The sequence below is a fragment of the Haliaeetus leucocephalus genome, unplaced genomic scaffold (genome assembly GCF_000737465.1).
Source record: "Haliaeetus leucocephalus isolate CR32 unplaced genomic scaffold, Haliaeetus_leucocephalus-4.0 Scaffold151, whole genome shotgun sequence".
NCBI lineage: Eukaryota > Metazoa > Chordata > Aves > Accipitriformes > Accipitridae > Haliaeetus > Haliaeetus leucocephalus.
Window position 1 is genome coordinate 15673178 of NW_010972587.1, and position 19166 is coordinate 15692343.

The 19166-nt window shown below is 38.3% G+C and overlaps 1 protein-coding gene across 3 annotated transcripts in view; it reads right to left on the reverse strand.

Annotated features, from left to right (window-relative positions):
• Positions 1 to 18200, reverse strand: part of NUP205 (nucleoporin 205kDa) — a 54234-nt gene extending 36034 nt beyond the window's left edge. For 2 of the 3 annotated variants that reach the window (XM_010561936.1, XM_010561935.1), the window contains exons 1-10: positions 18116 to 18200; positions 13117 to 13259; positions 11286 to 11457; positions 10173 to 10317; positions 9050 to 9209; positions 6886 to 7114; positions 6558 to 6722; positions 5608 to 5783; positions 2423 to 2539; positions 720 to 857 (exon numbers count right to left, since the gene is read on the reverse strand). In XM_010561936.1, the coding sequence (XP_010560238.1) occupies positions 720 to 857; positions 2423 to 2539; positions 5608 to 5783; positions 6558 to 6722; positions 6886 to 7114; positions 9050 to 9209; positions 10173 to 10317; positions 11286 to 11457; positions 13117 to 13259; positions 18116 to 18143 (1473 nt within the window). In that variant the 5' untranslated portion in view covers positions 18144 to 18200. Of the gene's footprint in view, positions 1 to 719; positions 858 to 2422; positions 2540 to 5607; positions 5784 to 6557; positions 6723 to 6885; positions 7115 to 9049; positions 9210 to 10172; positions 10318 to 11285; positions 11458 to 13116; positions 13260 to 17531; positions 17885 to 18115 lie in introns of those variants that run through there. The other variant, XM_010561937.1, reaches the window with a different exon arrangement.
• Positions 18201 to 19166: the final 966 nt, after the last annotated feature.

Consider the following 19166-nt stretch of genomic DNA (forward strand, 5'->3'; position numbering starts at 1 on the left):
CACAGTGGTTCCTCCCAGGGTCATATTAGGGTGTTTGCAGATTACACCAGGCCCTAACTGAAGATGCCAGTATTCTGGGTGGGTCTTGGGGTGTGTCCAGTATGTCTTGTACTAGATTTTGCCTAACACTGCACGGTCCTTCAAGAAGCATTGAAGGCTGACAGCATCCCAGTTATCTAGAGTTTTGGAACATCTGCTTCATCTGTTCAGATTGCTGCTTCATTCTAATTTTAAGTTCTGTCTCTCATGGGCTATAACCTTTGGGCTTTGAATAATTACAATACTCTTATGGATTTTTACACCCCAAAATACTGTCAATAACAGTTAATAAAGTTTTTTTATAGTTAAGGAATTTAACTTCTCAGTTACAGCAAAAAGGTATGTAGAGGTCATCTGACAGAAAACACAAGAGCACTGTTACCAGAATTCATTTAGCAACTGCAATAAAATCAGACCTAAACAAAATTTTCAAAAGAGTTTTGTTAGGACTCTTTCTTACTAAGATCACTGACAACCACAAATGACTGGCAGTAGCTCACTTTAGAGCAAGCAACAATAACCATGTCATGCAAAGCAAGACACATGCAGATAAGCCACTGATAAAAGATAATGTCTCCTTAGACGCTAGCTGTCATAAGGATACCAAAAACTTTGTTGCCTGGTTTTTTTATTACTTTAATTTCAAGTTATTAGTAATTACTCAAGAAAATCGAGATAACCTGGCGCTGAGGGGGTCGCTGATGAGCTACTCCAAGGTAGGACCCCATGATGGTAGATGACTGCAAAGGCTCTGATGGACACCAGTACTCAAGCGCAAGTTCCAGATTAAAGGGGTCTTTCCTATACAATTCAGCAATCTATCAGAGAAAGGAAGATGTTAGAAAAATATCAACTATATAAAGAATAGATGATTACTTCAACAATAAGCACTGCTTCTAGGTAAGCTAAACACATCTGAGAGGCAAAGCATCCCACAGCTGCTGTTCCATTCCTTAAAACTCTCTGAAAATGACAGCTTCTAAATAGCAATATGAGAACAAATGACAGCCACAGAAATTCAAAATGTACACAGAAGTAAAACTTTCATAACTTCTATCTAAATATTATAGATTAAATCCTTGCTAAGGAAACAGTGTCATTTCTCCTTAAATAACCATTTGCGTACCTTGATATATTAACTTAAAAACAAGTTAGCCAGTATCAGGATTAGCAATCTTACCCATTATCTGAACATACAAACTTCTCAGAATAAATTTTAATTTCTAGGTCTTCATTTAAGTTTACTATATATCTCAGAGCTACTTAAGAATGCATTTCACTATAAATTTTCCTGTTAATGTCCTATGACCTAAAGGACTACCTTTGGAAAAGACAAGTAATCCCTGTATTAAAGACTGCTATATTGAAAATTGCACGCTTGTGCATTTTCATTTTAAATAAGGGGAAATATGCAAGTTTTTAATTTATTCATGAACAGAAAATATAATATGCACCAGTTCAATATGCACATCTGTTTTCTGATGTGGGGTTTTTTTGAAAGTGCAGTTAGGTAACTTTAATAACTAATATTTAAATAAACAATTATTTAAATTTTCTTTCAATTTTATTTTATTTCAATTTCATTTCTTTTATTAAAAAATATAACAGAAAGAGAAAGATCTTTCTTTTAAATATACATTTGTGGTCAAAATTCTACTGAAACTAAGGAATTTGTAATTCCAGCAGCCTTAATGGGGTCACCTTGCCTAGCCTACTCTACAGCAAATACCAAACAGTCTTCCAAAATTCTCATTACAAGTATATCAACACATGAAAATTATTTAAACATTCCAATTCTTTATCAGAATAATTGTCAATAGTGGGGGGAACCCCCTAAAACCTAATTATAGTTTACCTACAGTAAACAGGGAAAAATTTGAAGACTTACAGAAACATAAAACACTGTGTAAACATAAAGGTCTAGATACACAAAGGTGTTCCATTCCAAAGAACTTCCATGCATTTAGCCAGATCTGAACTCCAGTGACAGCCTGTAGTCTTAAAATTCCTATTTCTAAGTTACATTAAAATAAGATGGCTTATGATAATAGATATGCTAAGATAATCTTATAAATTTTAGATATTTTGTAAAATAACTTCAGCTCAAGAATTCTTCAAACATAAGAAACAATGCAGTATTTACTTACTAAACAAGAATTAAATGACACTTCATTAACATCAGAAGCCAAGGCAGTAAAAGAATTCCTTTACATGAAAAGTTACAGAAAGTGTCTATATTTAAGAAAAAAAAAAAAAAATCTCTCTAATCCAGAAAGGGAGAGATCCAGCACTGTATGTTATCATTCAGATACGGGTTTTCTGATGAAGAAGGAAAGTCACTATCAGTTTTTGCCACAGTAATTTAAAAGAAAATAGGCCTTACTAAAAGCATTAAGTGCTCCAGATCTCTCCGAAGGGAAATAGGTGGATCATTACCCATCTGAATACTCATGTGGATCATGCGAGCATCTTCATCAGCACGGTTTCTCAGCTGTTTCACCTACACAGTTTATGAAGCGGAAAAAAACACTGGTCTTTATTTAGCTAAGAATGAAACAGAAGAGAAATAATGGATTTGTCTAAACAGCCTATTAAAAATTAAGAAATCAAATGAACTTGCACATACATGACAAGAATATTCAATTTTATTTTTTTTTTTAATCCTCTCCCCTCAAAGAGCTTACATTCAAAGATACATTCAAACACTTTTCTTACTGCCAAGACCCTCAGTTCATAGCAAAACCCCTGAATTTACACTATGGGAGTTTTTCCCAACTGACTTCACCAGATCCTTTAGTTTGGCCCCAAAAGGTGGATCCTTTTCATCTTTTTACTTCAAAAGCTAGATGGGTTAGCGTCAAACAAAGAAAGGTGGACCATTATCCACAAGGAGCGAAAATAAACAGAAAACACTGTAAAAATAATGTTTTCTGTATATACATCTGTGGATTGCACCTTTCTTAGCATTTAAGCCTACTTCTACTTACAGCTACTTTATGTTTTAAGTTTTGGATTGATGTAGTTACTTCAGACCCAGTCTGTCACAACTAAAAGCATTACCACAATAAATACAATGGGGCGGGGGGTGAAGAGAGCAGGGAGGGGAAGCACAACTGCAGCAACTAAAAAAAAAGGCCTTTAATCTGTATCCTAAAATTCTTTGTGTTGAAAAAAGTAATTACTAAACAAAAAACAGCTGACATTTAATTCTAATGTCAAAGAGCCTTTGACAAAACACCCCACCAGAGGCTTAGAGAAAACAAACAGCCATGAGATGAAAAGTTAACTTTTGTTAAATATTAAGCAGACATTGAGGAACAAGAAACAGAAATAAGCAACCAATTCAACACACCAAAAATTAAAACATGGTGATAGTCAATAGATACCAGTTCATGGTCTATGCTATATCTTAATTTGCAAAATTGAATGAGCAGCAAAATAATTGTGTCTCATCAAGAAAAAAATAGTTAAAAACTAGAAAAAACTGTGGAAAGGGTCAGAGCAAACCAGCCAAATTAGTATACTAACAAAATTAATACACGGACAAAACTGAGTTGATAAGTGAAATAATGAATTATCTGAATTACTAAAGCTAGTTACCAAGTTCTGAATGTAATGCAGTCAACCAAAAGATTTACCCAAATTATCACTGGCAAGCAGCATAAATGTTAAAACTATACAGAAGAGTTAAATAAAATGTTGACTTAAAGATTTAAATAAAATTGAACAAAGGTTATAGATATACAAAAAAAAGAGATCCTGCAAAGCAGACACTTCTCTGTACCTAAAATTTGAGATCCAGTAGAAAGAGATGAGTATATAAGCCAACTACTAACTAACAGCAGTTAAGACAAAAAATTCCCTTGTAGGGCTATATCCCAATTGCCTGCTAACAAAGTCTTTCCTGTAAAACAGCTAGCACTGGCCTCTATCAAACTAGAATACAAGCCAACAGTCAGATTTTTGCTTATATCCTGTATTACAAAATCCTACTTGTAATGAAGAATATCTCTCTTTATCTTTAGGCATTAACTACAATCAACTGCAGATCTGAGCCAAAGCCAAAAAACTGAAATGGAAGAGAAATACTCTTCCCAGAGATAAAGCTTCCAATTCCATAATATAGTGAAGATGAGAGATCTACCAACAAACCAACCAACAGCCTTGGGATTTTCAGGCCGTTCTGTGAATACAGGAGACAAGGTCACATCTGTTCTAAATCTAGTATGGCAGCAACCTCAGCTTGGGTCATTCTCCAGCTCTTCTACCTTCATTCAAAAATCTACCTTGTATCTCTTTCATAAAAACCGGTATCATTACAGGGAGACATTTCATCTTTCATAAAGCAACATTATCCAATGAAGAACTGCCTCATGAAAAAGTTCCCAGTTCCAAACCTGTTTGCACTTCATTGTTTAAGGAACTTGCATAAAATACACCTCACATATTCCTCATATATTCAAAAGACTCCCAAGGGCTACTGTGTCTGTATTACAGAAAACACCATTGCATGCAGCCTTCAAAGGATGTCCAAAGCCAGTTAACAATGTGGTAAGTGTTATATGCGGGCAGGCTTTGCAGCAGAAATATAGCTGTAAAGTTATCAACATGAACTTGTTTGAACTGACGTTATACTTGTTCTATGGATATTCTGTGGGTTAAAAAGACAGCCTGAGAAAACAACATGCAACACCAACAGACTATAAATAAATCAGGATTAAACCTAAAAGCTGTCTACAACATGTTCATATATGACCTCAAAGGTTCTTAAGGCTCAAATACTGTTTTTCCTGCCAATATTGTTCTCGTTCTGCAAGGTTACAATGAACAAAATATATTTTTAAATCCTTCTTGCTGCACATTGAAAAAAGTAATTATTTGGCAACTCCAACTACAGCTCAACAAAATGAAGGTCACAAAATAAAGCCTCCATCAATTAAATAAAAGTGTTTTCATAGAATTTTTGTTTTCCATGTCTAGATAAAAGTTCTTGCACAAATGAAACAGTTTTAATTGCTTCAAACTTTTTTTAAAACCCTTTTGCACCATTTCTGCTGTTCTAGTGAAAACAGCTGCTCATTTTCCCAACAATTGATACTACTGAAAAAGCAGAATCCCTCCCCTTAAATATGGAAAAGATCATTAGTAAAAGAATAAATTCAAAATGAGAGACAAAAACCATAAGTTAATTTAGGTTACACTACTGTCTGTATCAAAAGAAAAAGAAAAACACCACCACCACCACCAAAAATCAATACCCACATGCATTGCTATCAATTTCAGCATCCATTTAAATTTTAATCATGTAAAACAAAACAAACCCACTACCACCACAAAAGCTTGCTTTGCAAATCTCACCACACCGAAGTGTTTTAAAAATCACATTCTACTTCAGTGTGGAAAACAAACCCAAAACCATATCAGTTCCATAAAGTCAACAAGTTTTCTGAATTGCAGCACCTCAAGGTGAGGGTCACATCTGAATCTCTATGCTTCCTGTCCTAGTGTTAGAAATATAGAAGAGATGCCCACATTTCTTCAGAACTGCTATTCACACAAACCACTTACTTTCATTGGCATAAGTGCAAGGAAGTCTGTGACAAGGTTATGAATTTTGCGAATGTAAAATTCCTCCTGGTAGAAATTTTCAGACCCCACAACTGATTCAGTTAGAAACAGGAAGACATTATCAGCAACCGCTAGCTCTGCCATTGCTTCATCTGCCTCAGTGAATTCTGCAAGAGCTGGGCAATAAAAATCACAAGAGGGGGAAAAAATAAATTACAATTACCTGTTACCAATCGAAACATATTTCAGAGTACCTGGCTGACATGCAAATTGACATGCTTCTATCAACTATGTTTTTTCTACTGTACAGGGAAACACCAGAATGGAAAAGACAAGTTAATGTCAGGTGATGATCTCAACTTTCTTCGTTAGTAAGTGTTAAAGTGCATAATCCATTTACCCACTCAAATCTAAGGCTGTGAACCAAGAATCACATAAACATCAATTATAATGTTTACATTTTCTTTAATAGATATTCTAGAGCAGACTCAATTCTGACCTAGTAGGGAGCCTGGAAAGATTGTGAAGTACAGAGAGAAAAAAAAAAAAAAAAAAATAGATTTGTCCTCTCAAGATACTGAGGTTTAACATTTACAGATGTAAAAAGTCAGGAGCGTGAACCTATTCTTAATTTAAGTGTTCAAATGATACTAAGGCTGCTAAAATGCAATCTTTCACATTTTTCAGTACATTAAGCTCTCTTTCACTTCAGTGAGACACTGCAATATCACTGTCTAATAACTAATTATTTCTAAATCTGTGTACATTTCAGAGCAATTCAATTCTCGACAACCAAACTCACATACTGAGAAAGCTTTAACAGAGTGTCAACAGTAATTTTATCATAAAGATAAATACTAACACTTCAAAAAGGTAACAGATACTTTGACTTACACCACTTGCAATATCTGAATACTAATATGAAGCAACTGCACTTTAGGGTAATTTACCTGTCACATCGGACAATTGGGATATTCCTCGTAATGCCAGCGCCCAGGCTAATCTAACAGTAGCTTGCAGGCCTGGTAATTTCCAAGGCTGAGACTCCTGAAGACGAGTGTGTATTGTTGCTATATACTGTCTTTCTGCTAGCAGAGGGAGCCGGTGCATCAAATCTTGAAGAACAGCAAAAACAAACACAACACCAACACCCAGTAAATGAACGTGAAAACAAACATGCAAAACCTTACCTTTGTTACCGATCAATAACAAAATTGGTTAAATAACAATTTATCCATCTGCACAACGTATCTTCTTTGGGAAACCTGCCAGCATTACCTTCACGATCCTCTGTGCCTTGTTCCAGAAAGCTGACATCAAAGCAGTAAAGGAGAGCCATAAGAAGAGACAAGTTCACGCCATCCAATGAGCCATCAGCTTCCACTGTTACTTTCTCCAGATAACTTATGAGGATTAGAGTGTCATCCTTACTCAGTGGTGACTGGCAGGTCCACACAAACAGACTTTCAGCCAACGACTGTCGGCATTCTTTAATGAGGTCAGAAACCTTTAAAAGAAAAAACAAACAAAAAACCAGTGAATATAAATATTCTGGCAACATGTTCAATTTCTCCTTCTCAGTCAATCAGTATGACTAGCTTAAGCTAAAAACTAAGGACGGCAGCTACAGAAAATGTTGGGCTTTTTTAGTTGCTAAATAACAGAAGGCACACTTCTGCTTGTTAAATGCATTCATATTCCCATGTATTTCATGTGAGGTGTGAGTAGAGATCCTGCAATGACTACATGCAAACCTGCACCTCTGTCAAGGTCAGGAGACATGAATCTACACAGAACTTTTGTAGCTGTAAATGTGCCACACCAAAGTCCATTTCCTGTCTCTAATACATAACAGCACTGGTAGTAATATCCAGATAAGGTCGTAGCCTTCCCCCAAGAGATGCCCTCAACTGACTATACAAATACCTAACTTTTAAGACACCGAGAAATACAAACAACATTTAAAATTAGAACTGTCTTCCCCCAGACAAAGTATTTACATCAACTTCAGAATGTAAACATAAATGAAATCTATCATCCCCTATTACATATGGAACAAATACCATGCCCAACAAAGACTACCAAGCATTTTCGTACTAAAAATATTTTCTTTCTTTTAATTTGGCAAAATACTGCCATGCTATGATACAATTAAGTACAATGGCTCTTGAAAACAAAGTTTGTCTTTCTTCTAACACTTACACCAAAAATTACCTGTTTTCAAAGAAGGACAAACATTTATTTAATTTAACTTCCTTGCTCCCCCCAAGCTGAGTTTTAACTGCCTTAAGTCTTATGAAAACAGTAGAAGTTAAAAAATAAAAAGCAACTAATGGCCTTTCATAATGGTATTTGTAAAACTGTATTTTATTTAGCTAAATTATGAGCTTCTAACAACATTCTTGCCCTATACCCACTGTACCTGGTTAAATAAAAAACAAAAAAACAACAACAACAGAAGAGCTATAAGCATTCTATCTCCAGTAAAATCACATGCATGGAGATAAAGAGAAAAATGTTTCAACATGTAACACAGCAAGAGATCTGCACACAGACTCCAGCAGAATAATAGTTCTAATGAATACAGAGGGAAATATGGTAGTCCACCTAAAAGGAAGAAAAAAAAAAAACTTCTAAAATTAGAGTGTTAAATGAATTTTAAGGTAAAATTAAGGTAAATTAAGGTAATTTAAGGTAAATCAGAAGGATATTCTTTGCATAGTTTCTAGATTAACAGTAAAAGTGTAAAACTAGTTCTTTATTTGGTGGAAAACAGATTGACTGATTATAACCTAGAATAATTTTTAGACAGATTGCCCATTAGAAAGAAGTTCAGAAATTAAAACAATAATGTTTAAAATATTCCTACTAGAAACATACTCTGCAGTTAGTCACAGTCTCAATTAAGTTCAAGGATTATAAAAATGAGAACTCATTTTCAAGCAATTCTCACTATTAGAAATGCCTCTGTTCATATGAACACAATTGGATTAAGTTATTAATAATTTGTGAATTTTAGTTTGCTGGTTTTATTCCAATGGTGCTGATAATGGTAGTACTGACAGCAGATGATTTAATATACAGTCTTTAGAATAAAAGTGACAAAAAAAAAAAAAAGAAATTTACACATACTGCAAACATTAGTCTTACTTTCTCACTGTCCTTGATTACACTTCTTCACTAAAAATAAGGTATGCCCTAGCATCAGGGAGCAACAGCAAAACAGAAATGCAGGAAGTAATCTGGATCCCACACTGGCATAGCACAAGCTGTGGAGTAGTTATTATGATCCTTCAGACAGTAACAGAGCTTGCAAAGGCAGAGAACAGAAACTGGAAAGTTAAAAAAAAAAAGAAAAATCACTCCATATCTCTTGGCAGTCTAACTGTACTCTAATCTGTGCAGTAATTCAGAATAATATTCACACCCAGTGAATATTTACCTCTTTGCGATGTTTCTCACTGCCCAATCCTCGTTCTCTCTGGAGTTTATCAAATTCATTGTTCAAATCAATATGAGACACAAGAGTGAGGATCTTCTGAGTCAAACCCTGCTCCATTAGGTCATCCGTAAATCGTGTTGTCATGGTCATTAACTCTTGACTAAAATGGAAAGAACATAAATTTAACAATTAATCATACTATTCCCAGTCACAGGGGAAGTCTAAAATAACAAATCCCATCAAATGTATTTGCTGACAGAAAATGTCCAACTACATTATATACAAAAAGTAACTAAATGTGCATTGTTAATCAGTAAGCAGTGCCCTCTCAAAACATCATGCTGAATGGATACAAAGTCTTTAGGTAACTGTAGGTTCAAGAGCATGGAATATGAGAATACAACATGGATCAGCTAGCTAAGATCTCTGTCAAAAGGAAAAAGTACTATACATAAGATGTACACAACTCACAAGCTCACAGCCTCTTGAGCTGTGATTCATGTGGCTGTGGACAATGCAATTGTCTAATTACGTACACCCTACTGAAGTGGTGGAGCTAGTTCTGAAGTAATAATTTATTTTATGTTTCAGAATTTGTATTTACACTAGAACACATCTTTTAATTTTTCTCTAGTCAAGCAATCACTGCACATTGGAAGTAAAAAGTAAACAGTATGTACTGTTTTCTTTTTCAAGTCAAAAAATGTTAGCATGTTACGTTCACCAGTAAATAGTGCATCCATTTTAAGCAAAGGCAGGAGCACAATCCTCTGTTTCGCGGGACACGGGAAGTCAGAACACAGCAAGGGCAGAAACTCAAGTCTCTGAAATACTGAGTAATCATCACTAGTTAGAAGAACACTGACTGAAAGGGTGTCTGAAGCAAAACACTGCTAAAAGGTGAAGTAGCATGAAAACTGAACGTAAAATGGATATCCTTATAATCCAATAAAAATATGTGTAAGAAGAAAGAATATCACGCTTAAAAAACAAACGTGAAAGCAGCTGCATCAAGTTATGAGAAACAAACAAATCTGAGAATATTTGTATTCCCTTGAGTCTAATCAGTCCTAAAAGCACTCAAAGCAAAGAGCTTTGATCAGCTCATCACCCTAATACAGACCTGAGTTCCAACGTCCATGTCTTGCCTTGGCGTGACTGGATGAGGGTTCGTAGTGAATTGGCAATGCATCTTTTCCCATCCCAGTACAACAGAACAGCCACTAGGCCTCTTGTAAGGCCAGGAAAATGAGGTTGCTGGTGTTCTCCTATTGAATGAAAATGCACAGTGTAGTCACAGGAAGTTGAACATACACACTTTGATAACAGCTCTATACCTTTGTATTTCTAACTGAAATACAAGTGTAGCATTCAAAGCAAACATGGTTATTCACGATCACTTTGATTTGTTTCAGTTACTTAAAAGAAATCACAGACATTTTGGGTTCTATTATTAAAACTGATATTCAACTATTAGAACATCCAAAAATTTAAAAGAAATAGAAGTGCAAGTCCATAAATATCCTGGTCCAAATGGTATTTGCAACTGATATCTACCCATCTTAATAATCAATTCAAGCTGATTATCAGCAAGATCTCTTTTCTTTATTCAAAATAAAATTTCCTGTCTGAATTTACACCGAAAATTCAAGCTCAAAATAGAAAGCAAGGTTGACTTGAAGATGGCTTTCCAAAGATGACAAATTCACAAGCTAGTTATTTAATGAATTTTTAAAAAGTTAATGATGAACAGTAGCAAGTAATGATAACAATTATATTTTAATAATTCTGAAATCAATTTTCTACTTGCAAAGTATGTGTCACTTTCCAGAATACTACTCCTCCTAATCAGTTGCTAGATTATGATCCAAATAGAGTCACATATCAATGTATAACTAATACATAATTTGAAGAACCAGTATCTATTACACTGCTTTATGGAAAAAACTCTCAATCAATTATCTTTAAACTATTTTTAAATTCAGTGATAAAGTAAATCATAAAAAACCCTCAAATTATTCCCCCTTTTGCAATCACTGCATAAAATATGAACATTAAGGTTCAAACCACTGTTATCATATTACATTACAGTGACAGCAGATTTCTTTTTAAGAACATTCTATGTTAGGAAGCTAAGGCCTTGACTGAATCATGCATTCATGTTAAGCATACACTGAAATAAGAAGGGCCTATTTAAGTTTTATTTCTCCAGCTCTTAAATATTTTCCCTTCTCACCAGCTAGAAGGAGCTCAACAGCTGCCAACTCTCCGATATCAAAGAGGTCACTGAGGATAAAGGCTTCTCTGATGAGTTGCTCTGGCAAAAGCCTAGTTCCCTGCTGACCCTGGATAGCAACCCCTTCTGTACTTGCTTTCTGAATTTTCTCATGCTGCTGAACATTCTTTGGCTGCAAGAGAAACAAGCATCGGAAGTTATTCAAAATGGCAAGATCAAATACTGAATAAAGCTTTACACATTAATCCTTCCTCGCAAAGACAGTTCTGACAGGTTAAGTTGTCATCATAAAAACAAAGGCAGTGTTTTTAAACGCAGAGATAGTGAAGGCATCCTAAAAATGCTTCACACTTGCACAGCAATGGGCTCTTCGTGGCAACGTACCAAAAATAATCTTATATAATCAGTGCTGACATTTAGTTTACTCAGGCTAATGGAGACTGAAAGTAAATTTTGATACAACTCTCAACAGGAATTGGTATCAGCTCAATGAAAAACATCTGGGTCGTTGATGAGACATGTTGTCTTACTCCAAAGCACTATTTTCTACATCATTCTTTTTTCTGTTAAACTCAGATGCTAAAATATACCGACAAAACTCTATAGCTGACTGTTAAATTTTCTAAAGTTTAAAAAGCCATCTACTACTTCAGAAGTAACACCACCAAGAGAAGACATATTTCTAGTTGCTACCTTGTGATCCATCAGCCAAGAAACAGTGAGTTTTTCCACATCATCTCACATTCCTAACAAGACACATTCTATATTTTTAAATCTATGTGTTCACCTGTTCTGTGTGTTCATTAACCTGACTGGAGCATGGACCACAACCAGAAAAAATAGTTTTCTGCTTTATTTCACACACACAAAAGAGTAGCAAAAAAAGCTAATACTTGACTGATTGTCCTGATCTCAGCTGGGATAGAGTAAATTGCCTTCCTAGTAGCTGATATAGTCCTATGTTTTTGAGTTAGGTATGAGAAGAATGTTGATAACACTGATGTTTTTAGTTGTTGCTAAGTAATGTTTAGTCTAAAGTCAAGGATTTTTCAGCTTCTCTTGCCCAGCCAGCAAGAAGGCTGGAAGGGTACAAGAAATTGGGAGGGGACATAGCCAGGACAGCTGACCCAAACTAGCCAAGGGGATATTCCATAGTGTGTGACATCATGTCCAGTATATAAACTGGGGGGAGTTGGCCTGGGGTGGGGATCGCTGCTCGGGGACTAACTAGGCATCAATGGGCAGGTGGTAAGCACTTGCACTGTGCATCATTTGTACATTCCAATCCTTTTATTATTACTGTTGTCTGTGCATCATTTGTACATTCCAATCCTTTTATTATTACTGTTGTCATTTTATTAGTGTTATCATTATTAGTTTCTTCTTTTCTGTTCTAGTAAACCGTTCTTAGGTCAACCCACGAGTTTTACTTCCTTTCCCGATTTTCTCCCCCATCCCACCGCGGGGCGGGGAGGGGGACAAGTGAGTAAGCAGCTGCTTGGTGCTTAGTTGCTGGCTGGGGTTAAACCACGACCCTGATGGATCATCAGATACTTTTACTATTCCTCTCAAAATAGCATTCAAATAATGAGAGAAAAAAATACATTATACATAAAATTATCCTGTGCAAGACACAAAATAATATGTATTATTCAATTTATTTGTATTCTTACAGCAGAACAAGATTGCTATAACACATTTGTGTTATGTACTGTAAAAACGTAGAATGAAAAGAATGGTCAGGGCCTAAATGGTATGTAACACAACAATATGAGAGAGAGTAAATCATCAGCTCTCCAACTCATTCCACAAGAGAGGATTAGTCCAGTACCGGATTTCTGAAGAGAGAAATGAAGTCAGATTTGTGTTTCTTTAAAACCTGGTCGAGGCGATGAATAGCTTCAGGTTGCCTTTTCCAAATGGCATTCATTACAGTCTGCCATATGTCCTTATACGGACCCCACAAGCTGGCAGCTAAAAGAAGAAATAAAACAATATATTTGAAATGAAGAAAGAAAGAAAACTAATTATTTATACACTATTTTCAATAAGTAGACTTTTTTAACTTACTGTTAGCCTCTGCTTGACAGTATAGACTTATGCCCAATAAGCAAAGCTTATTTTCCTTTCTTAAGGCACAAAAAAAATAACAACAGTGGTCTGATATAAAACCTAATTGCATTTAGGGAGCTAGAAAAGCAGAAAAGATGATGTATGCAGCTAAGTTCTGGGACTGAAAGTCACCTTATAAAGATATTTGATACAAGCTCTGTAATCTTTCATCCTTATATGCCTAAGAAATTCCATACAATTTGGTAAGATTAAAGGATAACTAAGAACTGGACAGCAGACCTTGACTCTGAATGGAACTTGGCAAGGCAGGCTTCCTGTTCTCCATTTTTGACAGAAAAATCCCAAACAAAAAAATACCTAATATATAAGGGATTGAAAATGAACAGCAGTGCTATTAGAATTTGTCACACCATTGCATCAGTCTGTGTAGAATAAAATAAATTAAAAACCAAAAATGTAAGATTAAAGGCAACATTCCATAAGAAACAAAAATCATAAGGACACTTCCCTTCATATTTTCATTTCTCATTTTAATTTAAAAAATAAATACAAGTACTTTTGATCCCTGAGAAACACTTGCTGCTAACATTCTGTACAAGAGCTTCATAAAGATATGAATTTCCTTTACTAGAGATAGACAGATCAATATAAATAATTACCTATGTTTAGAAGAGACCAGATTATTTCTGGAAACTAGCAAGCACAAATATATTATATAAGAGAAGTCTGACCCTACTCTAGAAATACAATCTCTCTTCTTCCTCAACACTGAAGTTTCCTTTGCGCATTTCAAATCTGGATTTACTAGTACAGCTGAACAACCTCTTCCTCACTAGAAGTTGTATCATTCAGAACCCAAAGTCTGTAGCATGAAGACTGCAGTAGAAGTTCCCTTATCATCAGATCTCATGAAAACAGTATACCAAACTAACATTCAGACTTCAGCCAGAATCATTGTCTAAACTGAAAACCTTAGAGATGGAAAATTATCCTTACCTCCTAGTATTAACATCCTATTTAAAAAAAACCTAAAAATTTTAAGACCCACATTAAACAAAAGTACCAAAATGTTTCCCTTGCTAAATACCATTTGTATTTGTGAAAATTTCAGATTCTACACACCACAAGTCACTGCTAAACACACCAGCTAAATTTATTACCAATTTTTATTGTTTGCCTGCAAGCTACCATGTAACACCCACTGCCTGATTGCAGGTAGTTATGTGTTTCTGAGCATCTAATGAGATGGTCCCTGACCCAAAGATTTTATAAGCTAGCGGTGGTTTTTGCATGCTACAATTTTGCTAGTGGACAAGCTACTTTAAGAGGTTGCTGCTCTCATTCATTCAGAGCCACTTGTTCCCAACAGTACACATGCCTGCTTCATTAACTCTGATGGACTGCACTATAAGTCATGTTAGTCAAATGATCCAAATTAAAGAAGGGGAGGAAGCAACATTTTCCAGAGTTCTTCCGATCTTGTTTTTAAAAATCAGAGTATTTCATCAACAGAGGTTACAAAGTAGCCCTGCTAATCATAAAACAACTGAAAGAATGAAAGAGCAATGCCTGAAGCACAGAGGGCAAGAACAAGTGGGTAGTGAACGGCAGAGACCTCTGAAACTGGCTGTTTCTGAAGAAATGAGAAAATAGAACTATGCCTTGCAGAGTAGCCTATATACAAAAGATACTAGCTTTTCACCTAAAACTGGCTTAACTTCCCCCCCCCCCCTTCTTCTTTTTAATGTACAAGTTAACACTGTGGTATAAAATGAAGTACAGAGGCAACATTTTATCTTCACGTAGCTTGCTCTGACCAGCTCCAACCCTTAAGGTAAACCTAAGTGCATCAAAGTCAAACATATCTGCACCTCTTCTTGACCAGGCTGCTTACATTAAGACAGCAAGCAAGAGGCAGCTACTCCGCTGTGAAGGTGCCCCTCTTTTTCATACAATCAAGACACCACCTCAAAATAATGCAAAATGCTATGTGAATACCCTGAATAATAAAGGCAGCATAAGCCAAGTCGAAGTGTAGCAAGTGAACATGGAGACAAGAGCAGGTCTCAGAGCAAGACCCCTGGTTTCAGTCAGTTTTATCACTATCTGAGGTGTCTTGCAAGCAGCAAGCCAAGTAAAACTTTGTCAGTTTTATTCTGTTGCAGAGGAAGAAATCACACAAAACAAGAATAAAAACAAAACAAACCCTCTCACCCCAAACTCAGCACTAACAAAAACTATAGTCATTTACAACACAACCAGCAGTGCCAGTAGAGCTGTATCCGACAGGACAGCCTGTAAAAAAGGACAAATCCTCTGTCCTTTTTAAGCATTACAGTGTTTTAATCATACAATGTTACCCCTGCCTAAACTAATTCACTAAAAATAATTTCACACTCCAGACTGTAACTGGCTCTCCCACATAACTTCAGATTTCAGAGATTTACTTCCACTTGAAATGGTCTTTTCACTCTTATTAAATTAGCGAGTCCAATAAACACCAGCAGCAATCCACAGTGCCGGCCAAAAGCTGTTCAACTATTTTCCTGGCCCGTTTGTTTGCTCTTGTCCCTGCAACATCATTGCTTTGCACCAGCCCAAATACATGTAGTGTAAGGCATTAAAACCAATAAAGAATCTAACTTTTCTAACTAAAAACTAATAAAAAAAAAAGAGTTTATTTTCAGCAGGATCACATCTACAACCCAGTTTGCTCTCTGATGGCACAAGCTATGCTAGCACAAAGATGCAAGTATTTCAGAGAAAGGAATAAGCAACCAGGATGGCAAAAAGGTTGGACTTTAGCAACCATGCTGACTTTTTCCCACTTATGCTGTTTCTATTATTATTACAGTTTTAGTGTCCCATCAGGGGCAGCAAGGAAGGACAGGCTGGGTTGCTTCTTTTAGCAACAATAGCAGTTATCGCTTATGCCCGAACTTTTTGCCAACATATAGACTTGACCATGCTATGTCTGTCCCCACAAACACTATACTATAACCTAAGGCAAAATCTTCGTTAGTTCTAGTGCCACATCTGCTTTAATTTTTATCTAAGCTTTCATGTACAAAACTTCTTCTCCTATTTGTTTTTAAATTATAAGACTATAGAATCTCCGGCCACGTAATCCATACAATAAAGCACAGTCTCATTTGAACTACTCCAATTTTCACTTTAACCAAGCCACATTTCAATGAAGGATCTTTGCTTTATTACGGCTTTGCTGTGAGGGGGCAAGGATGCAGCTGATCCAGTTAGATCAAACTATCTCCTCTGTAAGATTTACTCCTTGCTTGACACAGGAATGGAGCTTTTAATTTTCTTAACTAGTCACTATGACACACACCACCTTAGCTGCAGACCTTTTGGCCATGCCCATATTCCAGTCACAACTGCTTTTCAGAGGGTCTCCATTCTCCCTGTATTAACCTAATGAATCTCAACAATGCAAATGCAACGTTTTGCACCTGAGACAGAATAACTCCATGCAACAGTACGGGCTGGGGGACCAAGCAGCTAGAAAGCAGCTTTACAGAAAAACACCCAAGTGTCCTGGTGGAGAGGAAACTGAACAGTAGTCAGCAGCACATCCTCATAGCAAAGAAGGCCTTTATGCCCTGGGCTGTATTAACAGAGTTGGGGCCAACAGGTGTAAGGAAGTGATTATTTAGGCCTCTCCGAGTCCTTCACTCCAGTACCGTGTCCAGTTTTGGGCTCCGCAGAGCAAGACACTGAAACAGGGAGCCAGAGAACAGGATGAATGAGGAGAGGCTGAAAGAACTGACCTTGTTCAGTCTTATGAGAAGAAGAATGAAGAGGGATGGGAGATTTGTCATCTGCAACTACTGAATGGCACTATACACAGAAAAGAGAGACAGAGGTACCCCAGGAGAAGATGAGCAGCAACAAGATGCAATACCAGAACTTCCAATTAGCCATCAGGAAAAAAGAAATAATTACTGTGAGAGTGGCCACACATTGGAACAGAGGCCCAGTAAGGCCTTTGGGAGGATCTTCATCCTCACAAGTATTCAAAACTAGTTTAGATAAGGCCCTGAGCCACCTGATTGAGCTGGCCTTGCTTTAAGGGGGGGAAGAGGAGGAGTGCTGGGCCAGGTGACCTCCAAAGTTATTCTCCGATTATCTAGTCATTTCCTTTTGTATTAGACTTACTCCCCAGTTATACTGGATAACTGCTGCCTCGGTAACCTGAAACTGCTCCTTGTGACAGGCTCCGAAAGGACCACGGGTGTTCCTGATACTCCTAATCCTTAACAACACTCAGCGCAAGACGAACCAGCTCAACACCTCCAGGCTCCTTGTGCAGCAGAGAGCAAAACTCAGGACGTCCTTCTTTCTTTCCCTTTTCCCGCACACAGCATTAAGAGACGAGCGCAACCCAGAAGCGATGCTTAACCACACGTGCACCCAGTCACCACAGCCCTCTCGAACCAAGCCGGCCTTTGCTACCCCGCGCCGCCAGCTTCACGCACTCCCCGCCGGGACCGCCCAGGCACGGCGGCAGCTCTGACCGCGGCGCTCCGTCGCCTCTACCCGCCCGAGGGCCCCGGGTGCCCCCGCGGGGGAGGAGGCCCGCACCGGAGGCCGCGCTCCCCGCCGCCCGCTCGGGCCGCGCCGCCTCCTCACGCCCGCGGCTCTCTGAGGAGAGAAGGGCGCGGGACCGGCGGGGAAGACGACGGAGCGCGCAGCGCCGCGAAGAACGGAGAGCCGCGGCCCCGCGCCCGGGTTCCTCTTACCCGAATTTACCGCCAACGGCGCCGCCATCTTGGCGAGAGGGAGGCGCGCTGGCGGCGCCGCCGCCCGAGGAAGGCCCGCCGACAGCCCGGGCTGCCCGCGGCGGCGCCTCCCGAGGAGCCGGGGCGGGGGGCAGCGTCCCGCCGCGGAGGACGGGGAGAGGAGGGGGGGTCCCGCGGCTTCCTCGCCGTTCCCGGCTTTGAGGCAGCCCAGCCGGCGAACGTTAAATGGCCGTTTCCTCGCCGAGGGGCGGGCCGGCGGCCGGGGCAGGCCGGCGCGGCGGGCCCTGCTCCGCTCCGCGGGCTGGCGGGGGTTGTGGTCGCTTGCGGCGGGCTGGGCGGCCGCGGGTTACAGAGCGATCGTGCGTGGGCCGGCTTCGCGTTGGTGGTGGAGGCTTTTCGAGGTGGCTGCGGGCAAAGGGAGAGCGCCGGCGTTCTGCAGTCCCGCGTCCGCTCCTCCGCCGTGAATGAGGCATCGCCCCGGCGCCCTGCGGTTTGTCTTCTCCCCCTTCCTTCTCCGTGTCAGGCTGAGGGGAGGCTTTCCTTCCAAACCCTGCCCTGTAACCCGCGTTCATTGAATCGGGCAAAACGCCTGAGGACACTGCACCGGGAGGTAAATTTATTAGAACGCTTTCTATAATTTTTTTTTTCAGTTAAAAAAAAAAAAAAGTGCTACTATTCTTTTTTCAAAACCAGAATGGTTTCAGACTGAAGTCTTCAAACAAAAAAACAGTAATTTGTAAATGTTTCAATGATGGATGAGCCTTACACAGACAATTAAAACAGCACTGATCACTGAAAACCAGTAAATTTAAGTTTCTTGTTCAACTTTGTTAGCAGGCGTGTGGTATTTGAAATTCCTGGTTCTTGGGCTTTGATCGGTGAACTAGGGTTTACAATCTTGTCTAGAAAAAAAAAAGCAGCCCTGATAGGGGTTATCCTGCGAAGAAAGCTGCATTTAAACTCAAAGTAGGTGCAAGAAAAAAGTACCAGGAATGAAGAAAAGAAAGCAAAAAGGACATTTGTACATGTATGTATGTATGTGGAGCTGAGG